Source organism: Larus michahellis, chromosome 2 (genome assembly GCF_964199755.1).
Source record: "Larus michahellis chromosome 2, bLarMic1.1, whole genome shotgun sequence".
NCBI lineage: Eukaryota > Metazoa > Chordata > Aves > Charadriiformes > Laridae > Larus > Larus michahellis.
Window position 1 is genome coordinate 76343602 of NC_133897.1, and position 24140 is coordinate 76367741.

Sequence of the window (24140 nt, forward strand, 5' to 3'; positions counted from 1 at the left end):
GCATCAGGGAAAAAGAGAAGTTGGGAAAAGGATTAAGCTCTTTTTCCATTCAGTCAAAAAGAAGCTCCTGGCTAAAAAAAGGAACATCTAGACAAATCACTCCCGTCATCTCAAGATTCAGGCACTTCAGGGAATACAAACACACTGCGCCCTGGCTCAGCACCTTCCCCCGGTGTCACAGCTTACAGGATGACACTGGACCTGCAGCACGGGAGGGACCTGTGGATGCCCTCCCTTCCTCCATGGTCCAGGCACACCTCTCTGTAGAAGTGGCTGCAGCTTGGAGAGGTGGAATAGAAACACACCAAGAAAAGCCCTCCCCTGGGAGACATCTGGAGCAGTTCTCCGGGGCAGGCTCCCCAGTGGGCTCCAGCGTCCGTGCTGGCACCTTGTGCCTGTGCCACTCGCCAAGGACACGGGAGGTCATTGTAAAGCCGCTCCTGATGCCAAGGGGTGCCACCGCACTGCCGGCTCGGGAGGTCTCTCAGGCGCTGCAGACCTCACTTGGGCTTGTCACTCTTCACTATAGATGCAAGCTATTTAAAATACACGTCCCGTTTGCCCAAGTGCGTGCACAACATTTTTTTCAAGTGTGTGTGTGTTTTTGTTGAGTTCCCTCCCCCTCACCTCAAGTAGGAAGGGAGTCTGAGTTTATCCCAAATTATGTGACTTGAACTTTGAATACAACTAGCAATGTAGATGCAGATATGGACGTGTACCACCTCCAAGGAAAACGTACAGGTACTGAGCTCCAAAACCTAACTAGTTAAGGCAAGCATCATGCTGCATTGACTAAGGCTTTTGCTAATTAAAATGGAGTAAGCTGCCATGCCTAACAATGCATTAACTGGAAGCATTAATTTTTTTTAAGAAAACCTAAGTATTGATTTCTATGTTTTGTCATCAGTACTATTTTCCAACTTTAGGTAGTGTCAATGCCTACAGTATGTTTAAATCTAAAACTACAGCCTAAGAAGACAATAGAAAGGAATCCTAGGTGATATGAACATTTTTTCATCTTACTTAAATTGCTTTTAATTAAAAAAAAAGAAGATAAATAATTGTGGAAAGTCTGAGAAGTTGAGCATATCAAATAAAATACCTGAAACATATGGTAATACTTTGCCCATGATGAACTTTTTAAAAAAGAACAACAAACCAAAACAAAACACCAAAAAACCCCGCCTCTCCTTACAATTTCACAAGTCTGCCCATGTGTAGTGCCAAGTCAAACACGGATGGTAAGGCTACAGAGAACAGAGATGGGAACAGGTTCTGAGGCTGTTAGCAGAACAGGCAGAGCAATGGCTGAACACCTGAGCGGAGATAAAAGCACTCTACTTGCAAGGTTAAGTTTCCAGATGTAGCAAATAAAAGCTGCTGTGCTAACATGTGACTGCTAGTCTTGGCTACAGTTTTCCATTTTTCTATACATATGCTTACAGAGCAGGGAGAAGAAAGCTGTTCGGTTCCAAGCACAGAGATTCAACTATAAGTAAAAAGGAAAAAAACCTGCTTTTAGCAGCTAAGACTGCTATAAAATGAACTTCATTCTTAATTGCCTTTATGTTTTGGAGTCATTCATACCTGCACAATGTGAACGTAATATGAGGGCTCTGGCTTGCTGGCAGAGGTGTACAAAGCAAGCAGGTGAGAAAACAGAACTGCTAAAACACAAAAGCAGAACCGAAATATAACTGTGCGAAGACACAATGACCTGGCTGACCTTGGTGCTCAAGCCACATATCACACCAGGCAAGTCTGTTTAATTATTACTGCATCAGTGCACCTTTTTCGGTTGTCTTGTTGTTTTGTTTTTTTTTTTTAAATACAGACAAGGTCTCTGTGTAAAAACACACCATTAAAAAGCTTTCTACTAAAATAAGTTAGTATTCTTGAAATCTGTACTGCTAATTAGGATATAAAAGCATTTTAACAGGCTTTAAGAAATAGTCAATGCTTTGTGTGGCTTGTTCAAGAGGCAAGCCAGGATTTGCTACACGTATGACAAGCTGCACCTATGGAAGAGAAGTTTACAGAAGTGATGCCTGTTACCTTGCATTACACTCTCCTCTGAGGCAATTCCAATGTGTCAGCAATGGAAATAGCTTTTTTCTTTAAGAAAAGTACAGACATTTCAGAAAGGAAATGCAGAGCCAGATTTTAAGCAAAATTTATTTTTGGTATTAACTATTTGGTCACGCGGTCAAATCCTTCTAAACTTTCTATTTCAGTACTCAAGATGCAAATGCCAAATATTTATAACCATCATTCTGTTACCAAGAAATTAAACAAACACGATGCTCTGCATTACCTGAGAGTGCTGGTGGAAAAGGGAAAGTGACGTTTAACATTTTTCTACTTATACTTCTGAAACCACACAAGAGCAGACCAAAACCTGGAGTTTTCACGCATGCAGCTCACTAACGCTGTGTTGCCCATGTTGTGGATATCAACAAATAAAAACAGTGTTCATTTCTAGGCCTTATCTAAAATAAAAAGCTTGGTACCATTTTGTTCCTTTCCTGTCTGTGCTCTTTAGCAACTGCCGCAAACAGAAGCAAGGAAAACAAAACAAGAATGAAACATATCCTGAGACAGAAGTCATTAATACACAGTTATGCTATTAAATCATCTAACTCCTCCCACTGAAATCCCTAATACGTACCGTATATAAATTTCTACCCTTGTCATTATTATTATCCTTTCTGTCTCATGTTATTTGCAGAATTAATGCAGCTCTCCTCATGAGCAGAGCAAATCCTATGCTGATCTAAAAAATAATACAACTGGGCAGAAGAGAAGGACGGGCAATTCCCTGCTGTTGACTCATGTCCACACCAGGGACGGGAGCAGGCTCCCAGCCTCCACACCGGTAATGTGCACTGCAGAGGAGGCCAGCGGGGCTGCGGGGGGGGAAGGGGGGTGGATGGAGAAAGGATGATTTTAAACATAAGGGCTTTCACCACCTACAAAGAAAAACTAGCCGGTTACAGACGTATTCCCCTTCAGGAAAGGATTTCTTTTCTTCTCTCTCACTTCTTTCGGTGCAAGGCGAAGGGAGGGAGATGAGAGAGAGCAAATTGGTTTCTGCTCCTGTGCAACCCCACCCAGGTCCAGATACTCATCTCCTTTTGGATGAAAAACCCTTCCTGGCCTCCACACCCAGGGCCCTGGGAAATAACATCCAACAGCTGCACTAATCTCTCCCACTTGCTGCAGATGAGTGATGGAAAAGCAGCAGCTCTGCGAACGCCGCTCCTGCCTCCCTCCTGCGGATCCCTGTGGGTCCTCCCGCTGTCCTGCGATGACCGTTCCTGCCTCCTTCCCCCGCAGCATCACACCGTGTCTGACCCTGAAGGACCTGCTGCTCTCCCATCTCCACCTCGCCCAATGCTATGGGTCAGTGCCGAAAACGCAAGCGGCGCAGTAGCACCGGGAGCCAACTCCCTGCCAGGTGTGGTGGGATGGAAAGGTTCCTCTCCCCTTTCCCAGTGCGTAGGGGGACAGACACAGCTCACCAGGAGTTCAGTGCACAATGCTTCACCTCCTCAGCAAAGGCAGGACTTTTCTTTTAACCTCCCCTCCCTCCCACCTCCCCACTGGCTCTCCTGACTTTGTTACCAATGTGTCCCGTCCCTCTCTTTAATCCCCTCCCTCAAAGAAGCCACCCTTGGGTGCAGCAAAGGCTGAAACCACTGCGCCAGCCCTTCTATTAATAGAGGGATGCACAATGCTATGTGCATTCCTACAGCCACGCTGTGGTCCAGGCGAGAAAAGCATCGTGTAGGAGCCAGGGCAGATCCGATATAAACCAGGGTGATGTCATGCTTCAGAAACTTGTCGGCATGCTGCAGAGCCAGGGTCCATACCGGCGTATCGTGACTCCCACAACCAGAGTAACTCGAGTGAAGTTAACCTCTATAAGGTTTAATAAAAAGGCACGAGCCATCCTGGGCCATCTTTTAACTTTCTTTATATGTGAGCAAAGAAAAATCAGGAAAAAAACCTGCACTTCTTCCCCACACTGTAATGAATCGCATGTACCAGCAACACTTGAACAGTGACAGGTTTAAATACCTCTGCCCCAGTGGAAGAGTAGCTTACTCTACCATTTACTTCAACAGAATTAACATGCAACTAAGAACAAATAAAGGGAAAATGGGAGATGGCCTGCAGACACTTGCACAAACAAAGTAGTTCATTTTCTCATAATGACCTTTTTACTTAATAAAGGTCAAAGTTTTAAAAACCAGAAGTGGCAAGAAATTGCCTGGACAGAATCATGGAGCAAGAGCTGAAGATGAACATAAATAATGGTGAAGGGTTTAATAATTAGGGCATGCACACCTGGGGGAAAAAACCCCTGTGACCAGTACAGTCCTCCACAGCTACCAAAACGGGAAGCTGCACAACATGCAGCATAAAAGTCATTATTTGTGTACACAAAAGGTGCAAAAGTGGACCTTCTGGTGTTCTTTCGGTGTAAGAAAAGGAAAGCTCTTCCTGCCTTCTAACACATCTTTCGAAAATGTAAGCCAAGTACTTGTGTAGTTTAAAAATTAATGGCAAGAGTTAAGAAAAAAAATAAATCTATGTGTCTATGATGTTAAAAAAGCAACACCACTTTTCACAAGTAACATAAGAAAAAAGACATCTATAGGCGCCTGTCTATCTAATAACCATCCACTTTTGACATCCGCTCACAAATAGGTGCAGCTGCATCTGGACTGAACACCCCTTGCCCTTATCTACATTCGCAGGTAAGCTACGCTCAGCAGGCAGGCCTGACTGCTAACAGCCAGCACTTGGAGAGAGCCTGCGTATAAACCAACCCTGGTCAGCAGGATCGGGCAGGCATGCTAATAACCTATTTTGGCTCAGCCCTCTTTCCCTCCTGTATTCCCTTTTACGAGAAGCTTTCCTCTAGAGTCAGCTTTGCATTTTACCCACTTTCTATTCTTGCAACCGAGCTAAGATATTCAACACCATGTGACACACCACACAGTTTCAGATGAGAGCGTCACTCCCTCTGTGTCCATTCACTATCTGATATTTTTACCCGGCTGCTCTGGATTCCCAGTCTCCTCGCACAATGAGCTCCCTGATGTGAGCTGACCACTTCTAGGCCCGTGTTGGACTTGCGCTGCTCTTCAGATTTTTCCCACCTATCTTTTCTGAATAAACTTCAGAAAGCACTTTAAAATGCAGTTCTGGTCTGCTTTTGCAAGCCAGCGTACAGACAGATGCTCAACCCACTGATTTTACTTCTCCGTTTGCTCAGTAAAAGGATGCTTTCACCAGTTTGCTTGCATACCCTCTCCTCTGCCTTATCAACATTAAGAGTTGCATTGTACACAGTGTATTTTTGGTCCTAGCATTTACCAGAGCTGGATTTCATCATCACCAGCTGGCTCATGGAATTGCTCCTGCACTGAAAATGCTGCCAACAGAGATCAGGATTCAGTTCCCAGTTCCTATCAGCAAGACACCAAGCAAGCAGCTTGCAGAGCAGAGCAGAGCAGGAGAGTCAGCCGCATCGGCAAAGTGACACAACCGACCCTTGTGTGCCTCCATCCTTGGCTGTAACGAGTCTTGTAGCATTGACTGTGTTAGTACTCAGTAACTCTAGCAACAGTTCCTACCTAAACTATCCTTGCTGGTACAATCTCAAACAGTGACTAAGAAGGGAAGTATTGGGGCCAAAGCATAGTGTGCCAGCACCAAAGGTCAAGAAGGTCCATGAACATGTCTATGCTGGAGTGCTCTCCATCTCTCTCTTGGGTACTCAACAATCATGTAGGATACAACCACCTCACAATTATCCAGCTGCATTAAAAGAGCACAACATTTCATATTTTGAAGGGCTAACAAGGAACGAGGCTTATTATCTATATGCACACCAACAGTTGTGACAGAGACAGAAAAATAGTATAAAATTTCACATGCCGCATGAACTACTTGTTGTTCATGCTTCAAGTTGCTTCCAGTAACAGTAGTGTCAACTGCTAGGAAAAAAACTTCCTCTCCCCACCACGAACTCATAGTTTCACAAGTAATATAAATTGCAAACAACATTTAGTTTTCAAACACGTTCGCTCTTGTAAGTTTGTAATGCCACTAACACCCTCTTCCCACAAAACGCTGACCATGTGTAGAAAGCAACGAGCTTCACAAAAATCAAGTCAGCAGGATTATTCCCTACTATATAAGGAGAGAAAAGATAGAAAGTGAATTCCTAAAGTTGCTTAAGTAGGCATTGGCAAAAACAGGAATGAAACTTAAGGGGCTTTTTCTGGTGTTGGTCTTTTTTTCTTTTACATCCTGTACAATGTACTTTTAGTCATTCACGTTGCTGCTCTGTACACAACTTAGTTTTGTACTAGTCTTTTCTACTGGTGCTAATGATTGAAATAATCTCTATACACTTTAAATTTACGTTAATTTATTTTCTTGTCTATTTTATCTCCCCAAAGCTGATGTGCACAACTGCCCTGAAGAACAGTAACTGGGCAATAAACATGTAATATTCCAAGTAGTTGGAATTGTTTTGACTCAAAACCCACTTCCTTTTGTCTTGACTTAAACAGTGCACAGGTTGCTCATGTGCACTGGCTAAAATGATACAAGATTGGGATGTGAGTCCAGGTGCCCTGCAGGATCCCCACCACCTGACACCATGCACTGAAGAATGGGGATGTGCTGACAAAGGGGGAAACCTGGTGACCAGCCCGACTGAATCGCAAGCTGCACGTTACACCTTGTGAAACAATTTACCCACAGAGTCCGGGACACCATTCCTAGGGCACTGAAGTTGTTCACTCTTTCTGAGTGAAGCCAGGTAACACCAAGGCATAACGACAGCATTTTCCACCTGGGAGTGTTTTCAGAAACAATACCTCACAGTGGTTACCCTGTCAAGACTGAAAGCAGATGGCAACAGGCATGAATGGTCAGGGTGTCCTGACACTTTCCATTCCAGGACCTGAGCTCTTCTGTTGCTATGCCTGTTACTGACCTAACTGTTCAAAACAACAGCGTTCCATGGTGGTGCTCAACCTCTAGCCAATTTGACTTTACAAGTTTCAGCAGAACTTGGGTAGGCTGTTTTGAAGAACAAGGTAGACTGTGAATGGCTTTTGGTTTTCTTTGTTTGGAAGTTCTACAGAAGCCCATTACCCTGGGGCAAGAGAACTGCTTTTGCTGTCCTTGTGAAAATATGCCTGGGATTTGGCAAGTTACAAAGCTTAATATATTATATCATTGTTTGGACACGCTCTGTAAAAGGTCAAAAAACTTAATCTACCCTGAATCCATTCATGGCAACAGGCATCTACTGGTTCTGGTCACCAGGTCAGCTCAGTGACTGAGACAGACAGTGTCTTTCACACTCTGCAATGTCTATTTATTTCTTGTCTCCTATAAAAAGTTAGTAAAAACAAATCCTGTAACGGAAGGCAATGCCACACTGAACCAACTGTTCCACAGAACCAAGAGAGTCCCCGTAACACTCACTAAGATCCAGGTTTTTACCATGTCCAAACTGCACAACCACCCCTGCTGAGAACTGATGTTGAAACATGTCCCTATGAAAGGAGGTAACTGCAACGCTATCACCACCTCCCTCCTCCTCTCCTCAGGAAGATACACAGGCGTAAGAGGCAGAATTAATGTCTCCTTGCTGCTGTGAGAAAGGAAAAATTAGAAAACCCTTAGCTGTTGGTACAGAGAGTACTGTAAGAAGCGTCCTGGAGGAGAAGAAGAGGAAATTTAAAGGGTATGCTTTGGTTACAGTGAAACCCAACAGAGGAATTTTATAGTGCATGTACTTTTTTAAAAGCCACACGTTTTACTTTAAGCCTGTTCCATTGTACTTCACAAAGGAAAGAGGAGAAACCTCACATAGCGCCTGGAGAGGTTTCTCCCCAGGAAATCCTCACGTCTCCTTTGCTTGCACTGCTGATGTTGCTCAGAGCTGTCTGTCAGGCGACCTTTACAAGCACATTACCATGTTTGACAGCAGCCCTCCGCCACAAAAGTTTCCAGAGAAGCTACCCTGCTCCGCAAGGTTTCTCATTTTCCCTATTGGCTGCACAGCATCTCAGCGCTCTGCTAATTATATCAACGCTCGGATACAAACTCACCAAAATAGACGGTGTCCTGAGGCCCCAGCTGCAGGGAAACAGACGTCGTCTTTAAATAATCCAGGTAGAGAGGGGAAGGGGGTCAGAAAACACCCCTGAGCCACCTCCCACTGCTAATGGGGACTGCAGGCAACCTCGCTGGGACCAGCTCATGTCACTAATTAGGGTGCAGGTCCCAGGACTTCAAAGGGACAGAGACTGACCAGGGGGGGTAATGCCATGAAGGAGATGCAGTGCCACAGCCCATTGTCAGCGGGACAAAGGGCCCTATTATTGCTCCCAAGAGCAGGGCAGTTCTTACCATAATTAGGAGACAAAGATGCACGATTTAGGATTTTACATAATCAAGAGATACTCCCCCAAGCGGGAGCCCCTCTCACACAATCAGTGGATTAAGTATTGTTTATTCTGCCGCAAGTAAACAATGAGGTGCTCCCTGCTCGGGGCTTTACATGAAAAAGCAGCACTGGGGAAGACAATGTGGGGTGTCTTTTCATCCGACTTTGAACAGCTAACCCTGTGATTTAAAGTTGTTCATTTAACAGTATCTGGAAGGGTAATGGCCCACCCTGTAAATTAGCCGCTCACATACTGATCCGGGAGCTGCCAGACAGCCTTACCTTTTCTGCTACTTAGCAGAGGGGGGCCGGGACAGACAGACGCTCTGGGGGCAAGAGGCTATATTTACACAACAGCACTACAATGACAGGATTAAAGGACCACAAGGAAGCCGGGCAGAAGCTCCTGCATGCCACGGCACTTTGCTGCTGCTGGGGATGCATCCCTGAAGGGAGGTGGGTACCACTGTCAAGGCGGTGCCGGCTGGTGCATTGCTTCAGAGCTGATGTCCTCAATCATTTTTACACTAACTACTCGGGGAGCAGAAAGGAACTGCATGTTTGACCTGCGGTTTACAAAGAAAGGCACAGCTAGGCAGACTGAGCATCACTTATTTTTGGTCATGACAAAACAGTCTGTGCCGGGCTACCTAAAGCGGTAGCTGCAAATCAACTGCCAGACCCAGAGCATCTGGCCCTGGGATGCTCAGCATCTGATACCTGCCTCACTGAAGTTCTGATCAACTGACTCTACTTTCACAATACTGGCAATAAAATGAGACTGAGCATGTTCTGCTCACTGCTCATGACACAGCTGCTATGCTTTTTTGTTGTTGTTTGAACTTTGTTTAAGGAGAGTTCTTCCTCCATGTCTTCTATAATAGGGAAACACCAGATTTGATGAACGCCTTCTAAGATTTTGCAGTTTGCTCTCCTGCAATGAGCACACTCATACACACATGCCTCCTGCTCTGACACTCAACAAAATATTCCTTTCTTCATCTCTTTCACTCAAAAAAACACACCTAGGCCTCACCAAGAGGAATCACTTCAGTCACATGAACTTGGGACTGAGAGTGGTGCACCACATTCAGCGTATCTTGTTAAATCCTACAAACAGTCTTGCAAAACCCTGGGACCCAAGGGATTACAGCCCCTGCCTGCCAGGGATTTTAACCCATTTCCTTTGGGATGAAAGAGTCACCTTAGCAGCAGCCCAGACTGCTCTGCTTACCAGCGGATTTTCTGCTAGGCTGGGCCTAGCCTAGACTGTCTAGACTAGGACAAAAGGTGTGTTTTAAACCAGATAGGCAGGGCAAGTTGCGTTTGAATATGTTAGCTGACCAGGGAGAACCACAGCTTCCTTGTCCTGCCCTATCTATCTCCACTAACATGTCTTAAATTGCTAAAGCAAATATTTGACAAAACCCCCCTTGCCATCGTCTAGACAAGCCCATAAAGACCAGCATCCCAGCACCAGCCTTAACTCATGCCCACACAGCTTGACAATCATGGCTTTGATTTAGGGATCCATTTTAGTCTTTGAAGCTCAACACAATCAAGGGTAGCAAAATCCATTTCAGAAGAATATTAACCATAAGCAAGTCTCCTAATCCTAGAGAAAGAGTTGCACGAACGGCATGTTTCCACAGCCAGTGTGTCTTTCTGCCTTGCTGCAGCAGACTGCAAAGCTGCCAAGCTAGAAGGGTATCTATTCTGTTATCTTTTAGCCATCACTCAAAGCAAGAGAATCCACCTCTCCACTCAGGCCCACGGCATATAACTTTGCAAAGAGGTCATATCTTCATTGAAGCTTCGAAATGAGGTTGATGCCAGGATAAGCCTAATATGACAGCTGCTTTCTCTAAAGCGTAAAGTACCTGGCACAATTATCTCAGACTCCATTTTGGGGGGGTTGCAGAGCTCTTACCAGAGAACTGTTTCAGTTTTGCTCTCTCATTAATATTTCATTTACTTCATAAACAGCAAACTCCATTTAATTAACTACTATTTGCCGGACCAAGTTTTAGAAAGAACTTTCCAACTGCTTTCCCCAACAATTATAATGCCTTTAAAAATGGTTTTACATGTATTTACCAAGGTTCTCATTAAAAAAACAGAGGGAAATTTAATACAATTAATCCCATTTAATAGAATGAGATGGTTCTACTCCATGCCGTTCTATTAAGAAACTATATTCAGGAGAGAGTGTTGACACTTCAAGATGCTGAAATCTGCATCCTTCCAAAAAGATCATTAGAGTCCAATGTCCCAAAATAAGCTTAAAACACTGACAAGCTTCTGCAAATGGACAATCTCCTTTTCTAAAATAGCAGCTTTTCTACATGTTTAAACTAGGCTGGGAATCTCTCTTTTATATCTTCACATATCTGGCTCTACATTTTTCTGTGGTAAAAAACAGGAAACAAAAAAGTATCAGGAGTCCCAGGGGCAACTACTTGAACCAAAACACAACACCCAAGCACCTTCCCAAACAATTAATAACTAATTTTTCCTTGTTAAGAGAAGCTGATTTAAGCCAAAATCCAAATCATTCCCTAACCTCAACAGGCAGAAAAACTTAACACATTTTATTGAGTTTCGGGTTCCAGACTTTCATCTATCTTCAGTCACTCCCATGACAGACAACAGAACCTTTATATCCAGCTGACGCCTTCTCCCCAAGCAGAATCATCTCATAGGTTGGTACTTGAATACTTTAATCAGGTTTTGAATCGTTTTAAGCGTCTTTAGTTTAACTTGTTAAAATTTTGCAATGTTGGCATTTTTCAGTTTTGTGTAGCAACAGTGATGGGTTTGGAGGGGAGGAAGGGATGCTTTAATTTCTTCTAAAAACATTCCCAGCTATTAACTGGCGAGATTTCCTGTATTTGCAAAAAATAATAAAGTTAAGGCCAACAGTGCCCTGGTGACCTAAGATGAGGCAGAAACATTTAAAAACCTGTTCAAAATCACAAAGTGGGAGAGTTAACAGAGCAGGGGGCTAAATGTCTCCTGCCCCTCCCCAGCAGGCTCCCTCAGGCTATCTGGTGACCAGAAACACTCTCAGTATTATTTCTTACCTCAGCGAATTATCTGGATGTGTCTCCATGTGGGACTCCAGCCCATACTTGCAAAAAAAATCTTTGAAACACACTGGACAATGATAAACTTCCTCTTCAGCCTTCTTATCCCCTTCACAAGAGTGACCATCCTCGACAACCTTCAGAAAGAGGGGAAAAAAGCCTCACTAGACCGAATTTTAAGCAACAAACCAAACATGCAATCCATTTGAAGTCATCCTCTTCAAAATAAAGCAGCGGTCTTCATCCGTAGCTTTGCTGCAGGCGACCAGAAATGACTCATTTCGGCAACAGAGAGAGGGTGAGCGACAGAGCTTCCGCGCGTGTGTGAGAACGTGCACGACGGAAAAGGAGGCTTAGCAGGAGATAAAGCATGCAACTAAGTCATGGATACATCAGTTCTAATGAGAAACTGCAATTTGAACAACTTATAAACCCATATGTTTATATACCACGGAACTAGCATTCCTCCCCCTTCAGAAAACCAGGCGAGCTGTCAGCCTTGATTATTTATGCCATTGAGATACTGCCAACTCCTAACTCAAGTGGTCCAGGGAAAAACAGTGAACTTCTGCATGTTTTCTATCGCCTTCTTCTGATTACAGGGAGGAAAGCATGCAGAGAAACAAGGGATACTGAGCTAAATGGAACTGCTACTAGCTTGCCATTTAGAGATAGTAAGTGGAAGGGGTCGAGTTAAGTTTGGCAGCCACCATACATTTTGTATAAATAACTGAAATGCACTAAATTATTTCGTAAACAAAACCCTAATGGAAATGTCTAGCCTTCAAATAAATATTTTCTGGTTGCTCTTGCAACTCCAATAATGCAGGATTATGCTACTGTGAAAGGGAAATGTACTACAGAAATTTTTTTCTGCAGATCAAGACAAAACCAGACTTAAGCTGTTGCTGCTTTTGAAGTAAACACTGTCTTTTTAGATGTTCAAATCACTACCCTGCAAGACTACTATGAAATAAGCGGGAGAAAAAAAAAAACCAGGGGAAAAGCTGCAGTAGCAAAAGAATAGTTCATCCGCTTGTCATCCAACATCAATTATTTAATATAAATCCTAAGCAAACCCAAAAAATTGAGCAATAAAGAATAAAAAAAATGGAATTATTTCAATCTCTGAAATTAGAAATTAATTTTCAATCTCAGACAAGTGTTGGCTACACAGGAAAAGCACATCAGCTTAAAACATACACAGGGCTATAACAAGACCACATTTTAGTATTTCTATGCTGACTGCATAAACACAACAGCCGACAGTTTAGGAGATAGCCAGGGAAGTATTTTGCTTCATGCCCCACAAAGAACCTTTTTTGCAGGTGTCCTCTCCTCTCTGTCCATCTCAGCATCGTGACTAAACTTCCGTTTTGAAGATAATCGCCTGCGCTTCAGCGGCGACGGGGGAGTTGTGCTTGCTGTGCTGTTCGGATCCTTCTCATGAATCTTCATGTGCCTGAGCAAGATGAGGAAGAAGATGCTGTCAACAGGCAAATCGGGGTGGAAAGTCCATGTAAATTTTAATGCCAACACCACATCTAACGTTTGCCTTTAAAGGATACCAGCAGAGAGCCCACAAAGCAGACTGCACTTCTGGAAGACAGCTGGGGCACGCACAATCCAGCATGGGCCCTTTACAGCGCCCGGACTGTGCCGGGCCAGCAGCAGAAAGCCCGGCAGCTCTCCCCCATGCCCTGACCCACAGCACAGCACTTGCCCCAGTACTGCCTGGCCCCATGAGCATCGTGCCTGTCCCCCAGCATCGTCCAGGCCCTGCTTCTGCCTAATACTGCACAGTAATCTACAAGCCCGGGCTCCCAGTCTTGTGGCCGTCTAGTAAGTAAAAGCTTAGCATCATCCTCTCAGTGCAAAATAAGCACCCCATCTTCAGCTGGCTCTCCTTTTCGAGTTTCAGACAGTACCCCAAATTGATCAGTATATGCCAACGTTTGAACACTTCTTAAACACATTTGTTTCCTTCTCATCCTTAACATCCTTAACACCCCCCTATTGAATTTCAACTGCAACTTTGAAGTCAAGATACATCAGGTCACACTGTTAAGCTGCAGCAGGTTTGGCTTGCAAAACTCCGTATTGCCAAAGCACATTCACAAACCTGCTTCCCCAGGAAAACAACTATATCTTGTCTCAAAGACACTGGAAAGTGGAGTGGGAGAAAATGGCTCAGGAAGCGATCTCATGAATATCTGTATACCTGACCTGCTTGCCTCTTGGTTTTCTGTATCTGCAACCTGATGAAGATACTGTGGTCTAGTTCTGGGGTATTGCTCCCATGTTTATTTTTTTGAGTACCAAAAGCTCAAACTGTAATTTTTATTTTTTTTTTTTTGAAAAAAGTAGGGCCTTTAGCCTCACTTCAAATTTATAGTGCTTTTGAAAAAAAAATCAAACTCGGGCTCCAACATGCAATGGAAATTTTTCCTTCTAATAGGTAGAAATGGGAATGCAGAAGAGAGCTGCCCTTTGTCTGTATGAGTGACTTCAAAGCAGCACAGGGGAGACAATGTTAATGGCATTTGGGCACATCCTTCAGAAGTCACACCCCCAACTCAGGACTGTGCCATTTAACTTGACTGCACACTATCATGTTCAAACATGAGAGAATGTTGTAACCTAGACGAGTCTCATATGTCCTCATAACTGCTTGGGTGTTATGACATAAAATCAGTTTTAGTTTTGGATGCCAAGGGCATGATGCTTCAAGATAACACACTGGACCAAACTGACCCACGGGCAGACTCCACTGGAGCTGCTGGGAGGACTGTCTCCTCGCACAACGCTTGTTTTAACATTTGCCTTCACAATCTCTGAACCTTTAAAAAAAAAAAAAAAGGCATCTAAATTACCGTCTCAAACTACAGCCAGGCTTCTGAGGGTGTTATGCGGGAACAGCCTCAAGCCAAAAGCACCACACGTACCAGAACCGATGCAAGATTCAGTTCAGCTGAGTTCAGCTATTGCCTGCTTTCCACACCTGGCAAGGCTGGGACTGCTCAAAGGACCAGGTCCACATGAGGAAAAACGTGGCTTCCCCAGCCCCCAGTAACCCTCACCAATCCCACAAAGGGTGGACAGACACCGGTGACACCTGTCAGTCACACCGTGAGAGGTTCAAGGAGCATCTGTGTGGAGTTGCGCCCAGCAGGTTTGTCATAGCATCACAGAAACGTTGCTGAATTTGTCTGACTTTTTTCCCTGCCGATTGCCTGAGTGGGAGAAGAAGGAAGGCTGATGATTTGAGGCTTTGGCTCTCCAGGTTTGACAGACCCTGGGAGAAGTCAGAGCGCTAACACAGCCTCTGGAGTGCAGTGCACCCCCCTGCCTTGGCCCTCTGGTAGCCCCACCACCACAGGCACCAAAGTGAACGTTTATCTGCACGAATCCAGTGCTACCTGGTCTCACAAAATCTGCAGGGAAGGCACCTACAGGTATTGTATTGTCTCATTGTCTTTATTCTTTTTTTGGTCTTTTTTTTTTTTCTCCCCTTATGGCACTGATCTAACTTCTTGTGCTTAGCTAAGTCAATCCCAGAACTTCCTAGAGGTGATAAATCAACAGCGTGAGGAGCAGTTGCCTGTATTCATGCAAGAATAAGGGAGAAGAAACCAGTTATTTGTTCAAAGGGTTTCTGTCCTCAATGGTTGAAGATAAAACTTGAAAAGCACCTTGGAACAACAAAACATAGCGTTCAAGTGCACAGGCAAAACCCTGAAAGGTGGTTTGTTGGTCTTTTTTTTTTTCTTTCCTTTTTGATAAAGACTTCTTTCCAGTTTCGATGAGCTCCTGAAAGTGAGACAGAGGCTTTTGCATGTGCCTCTCTGTCCCCCCACCCCAGACACACACACATGGCCTGCATGCTTAACCTTCTGGCAGCTTGGCTGATGCATAGCTAGTATTACTTGGCCAGTTACTTTTCGGAGAGCTAGAGAGCAAAAGGAGCCAAGCTAAATCACATTCACCCAGAAAACAAACAAACAAACGACGAAAAAAAATGCTATGCATTAAGCGTGGGACTTTTTGTTCCTGTTTTCTTTTAAAGTCTCCTTTCTGCCAGTAACAAGTATGCAGAACTCCCGATTAGTAGCTACCCATGCAAAACACCTTCCTCAGGGCTGAGTTCTTTCCTCCTGCCCTCGTCCACCTGTTGAACTCTGCCTGTTTCGATGGAGCTGCTCCTACTTGAGAGGGGTGCGACGGCACATCCACAGCGTACCAACGTGAGAAACCGTTGAGACCTCCAGGCCTGGCACCTCTGCCTGGCACGACCTAATGCATGCAAACATACTGGCTCCTGCACATCCCGAAAGCAGTCTAGCCGTGTTTGCAGTATAACGTATGCTAGTAAGGCAGGGCTTGCCTGCGTGGGTGCAGCACCACAGTGACGGGGCTTTGCTATGTCTCGTATCAAAGTCATTGGCTGCCCCCAGCTTGCAGTTCTCCTTCCTGCAACTTGTGTGCTTTTGCCATGCCCTAAAAGCGTGAGCAGGATCCGTACCCACAGCACGGAATGTGGTAATCCCTTCATGTTTTAGTTTTGCATATTTGAAAGGAAGCAGCCCAAGCTATTGAGCTATAAACAGGAAGACACCCTGACTGCACCTTTGACTTTTACCGTGTAGGTCAAATATCACAGCCGCTGTGATAGCTCTCTGCATGTGATCATTAAGGGAAAAAGAAAAATCTGAAACCGAAGCAGACAGTTCCAGAGCTCGCAAGGGGAGTCGCAACCTGTCCACATTACAGCCAGCAGATTTGTTCCTTTGGCAGGTTAAGCAAGTTTCACTACATCAAGTCAAGGGTGGAGAGGAAAAAAGATTACTAGAGCTACAGCCCAAGATAAGCGGGAAGATAAAGCCGAGCAGTACAAAGGATAGACACAATCTTCATCTCTTTTTTTTACTTTGCAACATGGATGTCATTCTCCCTCGAGAAAACATTTATCACCCAACTTCGGCTGAACTGCAGCAGATGCCAAGTCACATCCACATCCACAACCTTTCTTTTAAAGTTAAACACTCCCTTCACCAAGGCTTCTTTCACTTAAGAGCTTCCTAACTATAATTAGGGGGAAGGAGTATTTGTGTTGCCTTATCCTCCTTTAGAAGAGTTTGCCTCGATTAGATCTTACATGCAACACTGAAAATGTTCAACCTCACTGTTTAGCCTGCCAAGATACAAGGAGAACAGGAACAAAGCTGTGCTTAGAAGTTATTTTCCCATTGTGACTATAACAACATATTTTGGCCTGACAACACTGGCATACTTTGAATACGAAAGCCAGGCTCAAAAGTCAGCCTGGCTTTCAGCATCTTACAATGATAAAGAAAAATGATATGACGTTCATCAGTTCCAAAAAATAAAGATAAACATTCAACACTTCAAGTGAGAATGTAGTGCAAAAAAAAGAAGGACAAAATAAGGATGTGCACAGAAATGCTCATATTCAGCCACAGATGTAGGTTACAGTAACATGTGCCAGCAGCTCTGAAGTGACCACTACCGCAGCTCAGATGAGAGCCAGAGCCACAGAGGATGAAACTCGGCTTTTTGTCGTAATTTAAATCAATGAATTGTGGCTCTGAGCCATCCTACAGAGCAACGCGAGAACAGCAGACGAGCTTGGGAAGGTACAGAGCCCTGAAACCTGCACTTCATATGGTGGTTATTAGTCTCCACAGCACGCCTGCAAGTACACATACACTTGGACAGTACTGAGGGTGGAACACTAAAGTGCAACCACGACACACAGGATGAAAGGAAGGAGATAAAAATTTGAGCTTAATACTAGGGAGGACTCCCTTGCACTAAGTGCTAGCTAGCCTTGATTAACCTCTCAGAGAAAGTGGTGGAATTTAAAATGAGACCAGACAGAGAGCCAGAAGAATTTGCAAAGAATAATCCTGAAATGGAAAGAGGAAATTAAGATTTTCCAAACAAGGTCTGATCCACCTCTGAACCAAACTCGTAACGCTTTAAGAACTGCTATGCAAAAATGCAGTTAACTTGCTACACGGTATGCTTGCCGCAGCACAGCTGTATGTGAAAAAACTCTCCTCGTAATCTCTTCCCTCCCCCTCGCGCAAAGAATTTCACAGGTGAGCCAAGAGGATCCAACTGTGCTCCGACTGTGTGCCAGTCAGCCCTCTCGACAACATCACATTTTTCAAGTGCTTGACTGCCTTTCATTCCATCCTCCCCGTGAGAATCACCTTCCGCTTCCCCTCTTCTGCCACAACTTTCCTCTCCCCTCTAACAGTCACGTGAACAGGATGACTAAGATGATACTGCACAAGAATTCCCCCAGTTTCTCCCCTTTTTCTTTTTTAAAACAAATGGGCACAAAAAGTTTTCAGCCCCACACTGCAATGCAGAGCATGAATGCAGAAGGGTGAATATTCCACCAGAACAGCAGCAAGTGAATACTTTGCTACTTTTCATCGAAGAAGAGACTTTTGTAAAAATAAACAAATACAGACAAATGCAGAATTCAAGTGCCTTACTCCTTTTTTCTCCCGGTGGATGGTATTGGATCAGTGCCTAAGGGAGGTGACTCATAGGATGAGGAAAAGAAAAAAAAAAATAAAAAAAAGAGCATGTGTCCTACTGAAGTGACATGCAGCTCCTGCTTGTCACATCCCAGTCTTTACTGCATCTCCAAAAAGGCTGCTGTATTTTCTTAATGCCGAGAGGATTTGCATGTTGATCATACAAGCTTTCTGGAGGTCTCGAAACAGGGCAGCCTACAGCTTCAATGCCAAAACCAGAACGTGGGCAGGTTTTGACTGGCTGGCTCAAGGCTAGAACGAGGAGTCAAAGCATCCTGAAAGAGGCAACTGCAAGACACAGCTGCTCCCAGCTCCGGGTCCCACTGAATTATGAACAAAACCAGGAGCTCCTGCTTTGCATGCAGATAACCTGATCAGCGCCACTTTGGCTCTCGGAAAGGAAGCATCCCTCAGCATGCGTGGGAATCCTTCACCTCTAACTCTGGGGAGAAAAACCACACTGTAGCTGCACCCTGAGTTTCCACGACTGCTGATGTGCTCCACATCCCTCAGAGACAGGGCCTGCCTGGCTCAGAGACCCGGGCAAAAGGAAGGTGTGGAACAAAAGGGTGTATCTGCAGCCTCTGAGCAGGGTCCAGAGTTAAGCCTCTCCCCTAGCAGCACAAGCATTGCTGGCTTTCAGTCAAGAGAGGTTTGTGCCAGGTAGGTCTGATTAGAAGGAGCAGCATGTCCAGAGGGGGAGCAGCAAGCAATTTCACTGAGGCCAGGTTGGGAAAGTCCCAGCATCTAAATCAAGATTAATTCTTGAGTGCAGGATCCAGTGCATGTATAAACACCCTCCTCCTCCCTCACGTCTCCACGCCTGTGGAAACGCAGTGGGGAGGCCAATGAATCCAGGCATTATCAGTCCAGAGAGATCGTCTGACAATATCAAGTTCAGGTTGTGGCTTCATACTCCACATATTATTCTAAGTTTCTCCACTTTACCACTAGATGTACCCTATACTCTACTGTATTACACATGGCTGTTCCTCATCTCCCTCGTGATTTCTGAGCAGTTTGGTAACAAAACCAAGGGTATGATCCTCATCTAAAGACAAGGGAGCCATACATTCAACCATTCAGAGACTAAGAATAAAAATCAGTGGTTTCCAACCTTCACCTTATTTAAAATATACTTTTTTTTTCTCCAACGTAAAGAGTTACTCAAGTTCACCAAGCTAGTCTAGGGAGGACTGAGCTGGTCAAGCGCCGTTAAGTACAATTTAGCTGATACAGTTGCTTTACCTCTTCCATTGTTTTCTTCCCTGAGATCTTTCACTTACATTGCTACCTTCAAATAACTTCAGCCCAAATTGTCTAGAGCTGTAGGAAAACCCAGGGACCTCCTCTTCAAAGCTTCTGCCATTTGACATGCATGGGAAGTAAATCCTAAACAAAGTGAAGCAGCACCATTTTTAGGAGCAATCACTTAATACACCACCGCTAACCTCCTCCTTAAGAGTCTCGTGAGTATGACTGGAACTTAAGTCAAAAGTGCAGTAACATTATACCCTTGGGTTAAAGAGTTTAGTCAGTTGTTTGTTTGTTAAAACATGTAGAGAATCTGTATTGACAATGTATTTCCAGTGCTAATTACCAACATCACCCACTTAAGAGAGCAATCCACTCAAGCTCTTGCCAGTCGTAATCACAGGAACCAGAAAGATGCAGGTAATTTTGCAAATCAGACACAATCTAGACCAATTTCTGTTTGTCTTCTCTTCCTGGATTCTTTGCTATTTGTACCCTCAAAAAAACTCAAAAATGACCCAAAAAGCCCTCAGACACGCATGCACACTTCACAAGTCAAGAGACATTTGAATACCTAAAACCCAACCATTTGGGAAACGCCCTCTTACAACTGCGGAGTAATCTCAAAACAAATTTCAAGTACCACCAAATATTCTAGTGGTAACCAGTGCTGAACACTAGCATAGATAAACAAAACGAAGCTGAACAGCAAGGAATCTCCATGGCCCTGCTGGTTAGAAAGCCACTGCAACGCATGCAGTGAAAGAGCAGGGTGGGGCGAACGGGTCCCAGGAAGGATCAGATTGGGAAGCACTGACTCATTTTAGCCGCACGTCTTGCAACCAGGCACAGCAGGAGATCCCCCAGCTAGCGCTCCCCACGGCATCCTGGTGCTGCAATCTTGCCAGCACGGCTCATTATCCTCATGGAGGCCCCAGCGCTTATTAGCTCTGTCTATCAGGGCTAACACGGCCCCGGCGAGCTTCCCCGCATAGCAGCGTGTGGCGGCATGTGGGTGTAGCAGCCCCCTCGGCATCCCCCCAGGAATTGCCGCAGCCCGCAGTGCCACACAGACGTGCCGTAAGCATCCCCCCAAGTTCAGTGGGGGCTGCCGCGCTGTCTATCTCCCTGCACAATGAGGTTCCCCCGGCAAAGCAAAAATAGCCTTACAGCGGGGCGGCAGACAGCATCATTAGGATGACATGAGCATTATTATTTAGATCCACCAAGACTAGCTTGGGTGCGCTAAGGCTGCAAAAGCCACCTGTGATTATGTTCAAAGAACAGATTAGAAATCCTTTTTCAGTGCTACCAGGACAGTCTGCAAAGTTAACCAGTGCCTTGCAGCTGCCAATACATGATACCTAAGGATACACGATACACACACATGCACCACAAAGCATTTTGTATTTTTAACCTAGAATAAAATTTTGCTTTGCTGTGAATAAAGGCAAGTTGTAAGCATGAGTGAGAGGAAAGATACTGATCTACAAATCCAAAGGGGCGGGGGGTGTACCATTTCGGAATAATTATGCTGTATTCACAGATATTTAAGCAACTACTTGCTACGCAGAATCAGCAAGTTCAAACAGGCCGAGATTGATACAACTGCATTCCCAGCTTGGCTCAAAGTTACTCCTGTTCCCTACCAGCAGTGTTGTCAGAACACCTCAAAGGAAAAAAGGGAGAAAAACATTTGCCTGATGATGCTGTGACGGGGAAGTGATTCAAACCATGCCTCCAAAGCAACGCTTCCCAAAGGACAGCAAAAGAAAGCATTCACTTGCAGCTTGCATCAACCCTTGCATAAGAGAGGGCAAAAGAGGAGGGAAATACAGTGTGAGCTTCCCAGTATCACTTCACCAAACCGCTGTCCCGCAGTCCGCATTAAATTCAGAGCAGACCTAAATGAACAATGCCAAATACTGCAAGGAGACTTCCAAGCCGTAAGAAACTCTTTCATAAGGGACGCGACTAAACAAGATCCCTCTGAGGCGTGTGTGGTTCTTTAAGCTTGGAGACAAAAGTTTAATAACTAACAACAATAAAATTAAGCAGGAGTACAATTTTTTAAAATGTAACAAAAACACGGCCTGGGATATTCTGAACTACTCTTTTCTTCCATCATTTTGGAAATTAGTAGTTTTCAGTCAAGTCTTTTAGTTATCATGGCATATAACCTTAGTCGATGACTTCATTGCTAATTTTTTAGGAAAATTCATGTTTAAAGAAAACAAGTGTGATTAGATGGTAAGGATAAGTAAAGTGGTTTTAAATTTTAGCATCAGGAAAAAAGAAGAGAAAGAAAAAAATAGAGAAAGGATGTCAGAAGGGGGAGAAGTTTTATCCTTAAAAGCAAACACAGTTGAAGAAGCCCTAAGTACGTCCTGGCTCCCCCTCAAAATTGCACCCCTTTACCAACTAAGCAAACATAAGCCCCAGCTCTTTCCCAGAAGCAGGCAAAGCCCTCATGCAGTTGCCTCCCTCTCACACGCCACTGTTGAGCAATCCTGATGGCACACAGCACAGAACAACTTGCTGCGTCACACAGCTCAAGGAGCAAAAAATAGACGGTCACAGCAACGCTGGGGACGCTGCACAGATGGAGCTGAATACCTCCCCCCAGCACACACACACACATGCAAGCAAGGAAGCTGCACTAGATAAGAGAAGCACATCTTGGTTAAGGGAGGGTCTCTGCATCACCCCGGTATCAGCAGCCACCAAGTAACTCGAGGGGCAAGGAAGTAAGGGGTTATCACTGCACACACACAAGTTGTGCAAACTTTTCCCAGCGCTGAGGACGGCATCCTAGCAAAAGAGGTTTCACGTGCTCAACCCATTTCCTCTCCTGTTCCTGAACATGTGGTCCTCCTTCCTCACCAGCAGTGATCTCACAGCATTCCCCCGCCGAGCAGAGAAGCACTAGGAAAAGGTTTCATGTCTTGTTACATGGCTGTTTATTCAAGTGCAGTAGCTGGAAACAGAAGTCCCCGCATGACTTGTGCTATTTTACAGGAGTTTGGGAACTTTCGCCCTCAAGTGAAATTAATTTTGGTGCAGTCCATGAGCAATACGGATTGCTTTACTCTTTACGCTCAGTTTGAAACCATCAAGAAAGACAACACATTGAGGTGGCTTGATGTCAAAAATGAGCCACACGGAAGTTGTACGCCTCCTGTGTTTTAAGAAATCTTTCCACATGAAGCACTGCAGAGCTGACTCCGAGAATTTACCAAAAAAATGCTGAGAGTGTTTAGAAAACTTCAGCTAAGAGAGCAGCCTGAAGAACCCGGCATATCCATGGATGCCCTCAAGAAAGAGAAAGCAGTATTTGCATATTGTGTGCTATTTACCAGTTGTATAATGGCACTACTACTTTATAGGCTATATCTTTGCCTAAGCTATGTGCATCACGCAGGTGAGCATCATGGCTCAAAAAAATGAGTGAACGGCCCTGGCTAAGCCCAAACATCAAGATTCCCCTCACTGTTTTTTATAGCTTGATTAGTTCCCCCAAATACTGACAATCTACTGTCAATGAATAGCCTATGTTTAAACGTGGGGAGAAAAGAAAGAGGAAAAAACCCGCTGACCCTGAGAGGGGGTACCTTCTGCAGTTTGCTGGTTCCAGCATGCTGAACGAGAACAGGTTGAGCAGGTTAGATACTGGGGAGAGAAAAGGTAAAGCTGGAAGACACACATTAAAGGTGGAACGACAGCAACCACAAATGCAGTCTGAGATAGACTTTTTCCTCATTCTCATCGGTACTTGGCCCACAAGTCTTTTTAGACAACAAGAGGAAGAGAGCGAATACACATTCATTAGAGAAGCGATGCAAGTATTTCTGACGTGCACACACAACAGGCTGAGCAAAGATTACCTTAACATACAAACTCTCCCAGCAAACTTTCTCACAGAACTTTTCTACACAGAATCACCCAACCAAAGTACAAGCTAGATGACAAACCACCAACCAAAATGCCAACAAAACAACATGTTACTCGTTAACCTTGAGAGCTAACACCTCAACTCCCGCAAAAATCGCCTGGATTTTCTAGTGCTTGCTAAGTTAAGGCTTGTATTTATTTTGTAGCTCTTCAAGGTGAGAAGGGGAGGTAACATCCCTGAGAATACTAAACCTTCAGAGGAGGTGATGTTCCTGAAAGGGTACTTATGCAGAAAGATCAAGGTCTTGTGCTGCCATGTGCTCTGCGACTGGGGTCTAATCTGTCAAGTGGCTTGTGCTCATTTGAACTGTGACATGGGTAACAAAGCAGCACTAAGCTACGCTCAACATCCTCTGTTATACGGAGATTTATGTTACTGCCCGTGAGGAGGGTGGTATTACTCTGCTACATCAGACCACCTTCCCCTCGGCACAAAGTTGCACCAGAAACCTAAACTAACTGAGAGCACTGTGTCCCCTTTGTTTGCCTGCAGAAAACCAAAACATAAAAATCCACAACCTTACAAAGCACAAGATCAGACTTAGCTATTCCTTAAAGGCAACACACACAAAATCCAAGACTGATAAGCACACCAAAGTCCTTCTTCTGTTTAGATACTGAAGAGCTCTGGAGATGCAAGTACAACAGTTCCTCATTGTGTACGCTTCGGTTCTCAAGAACAATGGAGCTAATTAAGGTCAGCGTATAAATCTTAACTCTGCACTTCCTTGCTTCGCTTGATTCTAATCAGATCTCAGCATTCGTGTTTTTGTGTTAACTTCCTTTGCTGTTCTT

General features: G+C 44.5%; 1 protein-coding gene across 5 annotated transcripts in view; it reads right to left on the reverse strand.

Annotated features, from left to right (window-relative positions):
• Window positions 1-24140, reverse strand: part of RREB1 (ras responsive element binding protein 1) — a 123396-nt gene that overhangs the window by 26683 nt on the left and 72573 nt on the right. For all 5 annotated transcript variants that reach the window (XM_074576000.1, XM_074576002.1, XM_074576001.1 and 2 more), the window contains exons 6-7: window positions 12886-13030; window positions 11566-11705 (exon numbers count right to left, since the gene is read on the reverse strand). In XM_074576000.1, the coding sequence (XP_074432101.1) occupies window positions 11566-11705; window positions 12886-13030 (285 nt within the window). The remainder of the gene's footprint in view (window positions 1-11565; window positions 11706-12885; window positions 13031-24140) is intronic.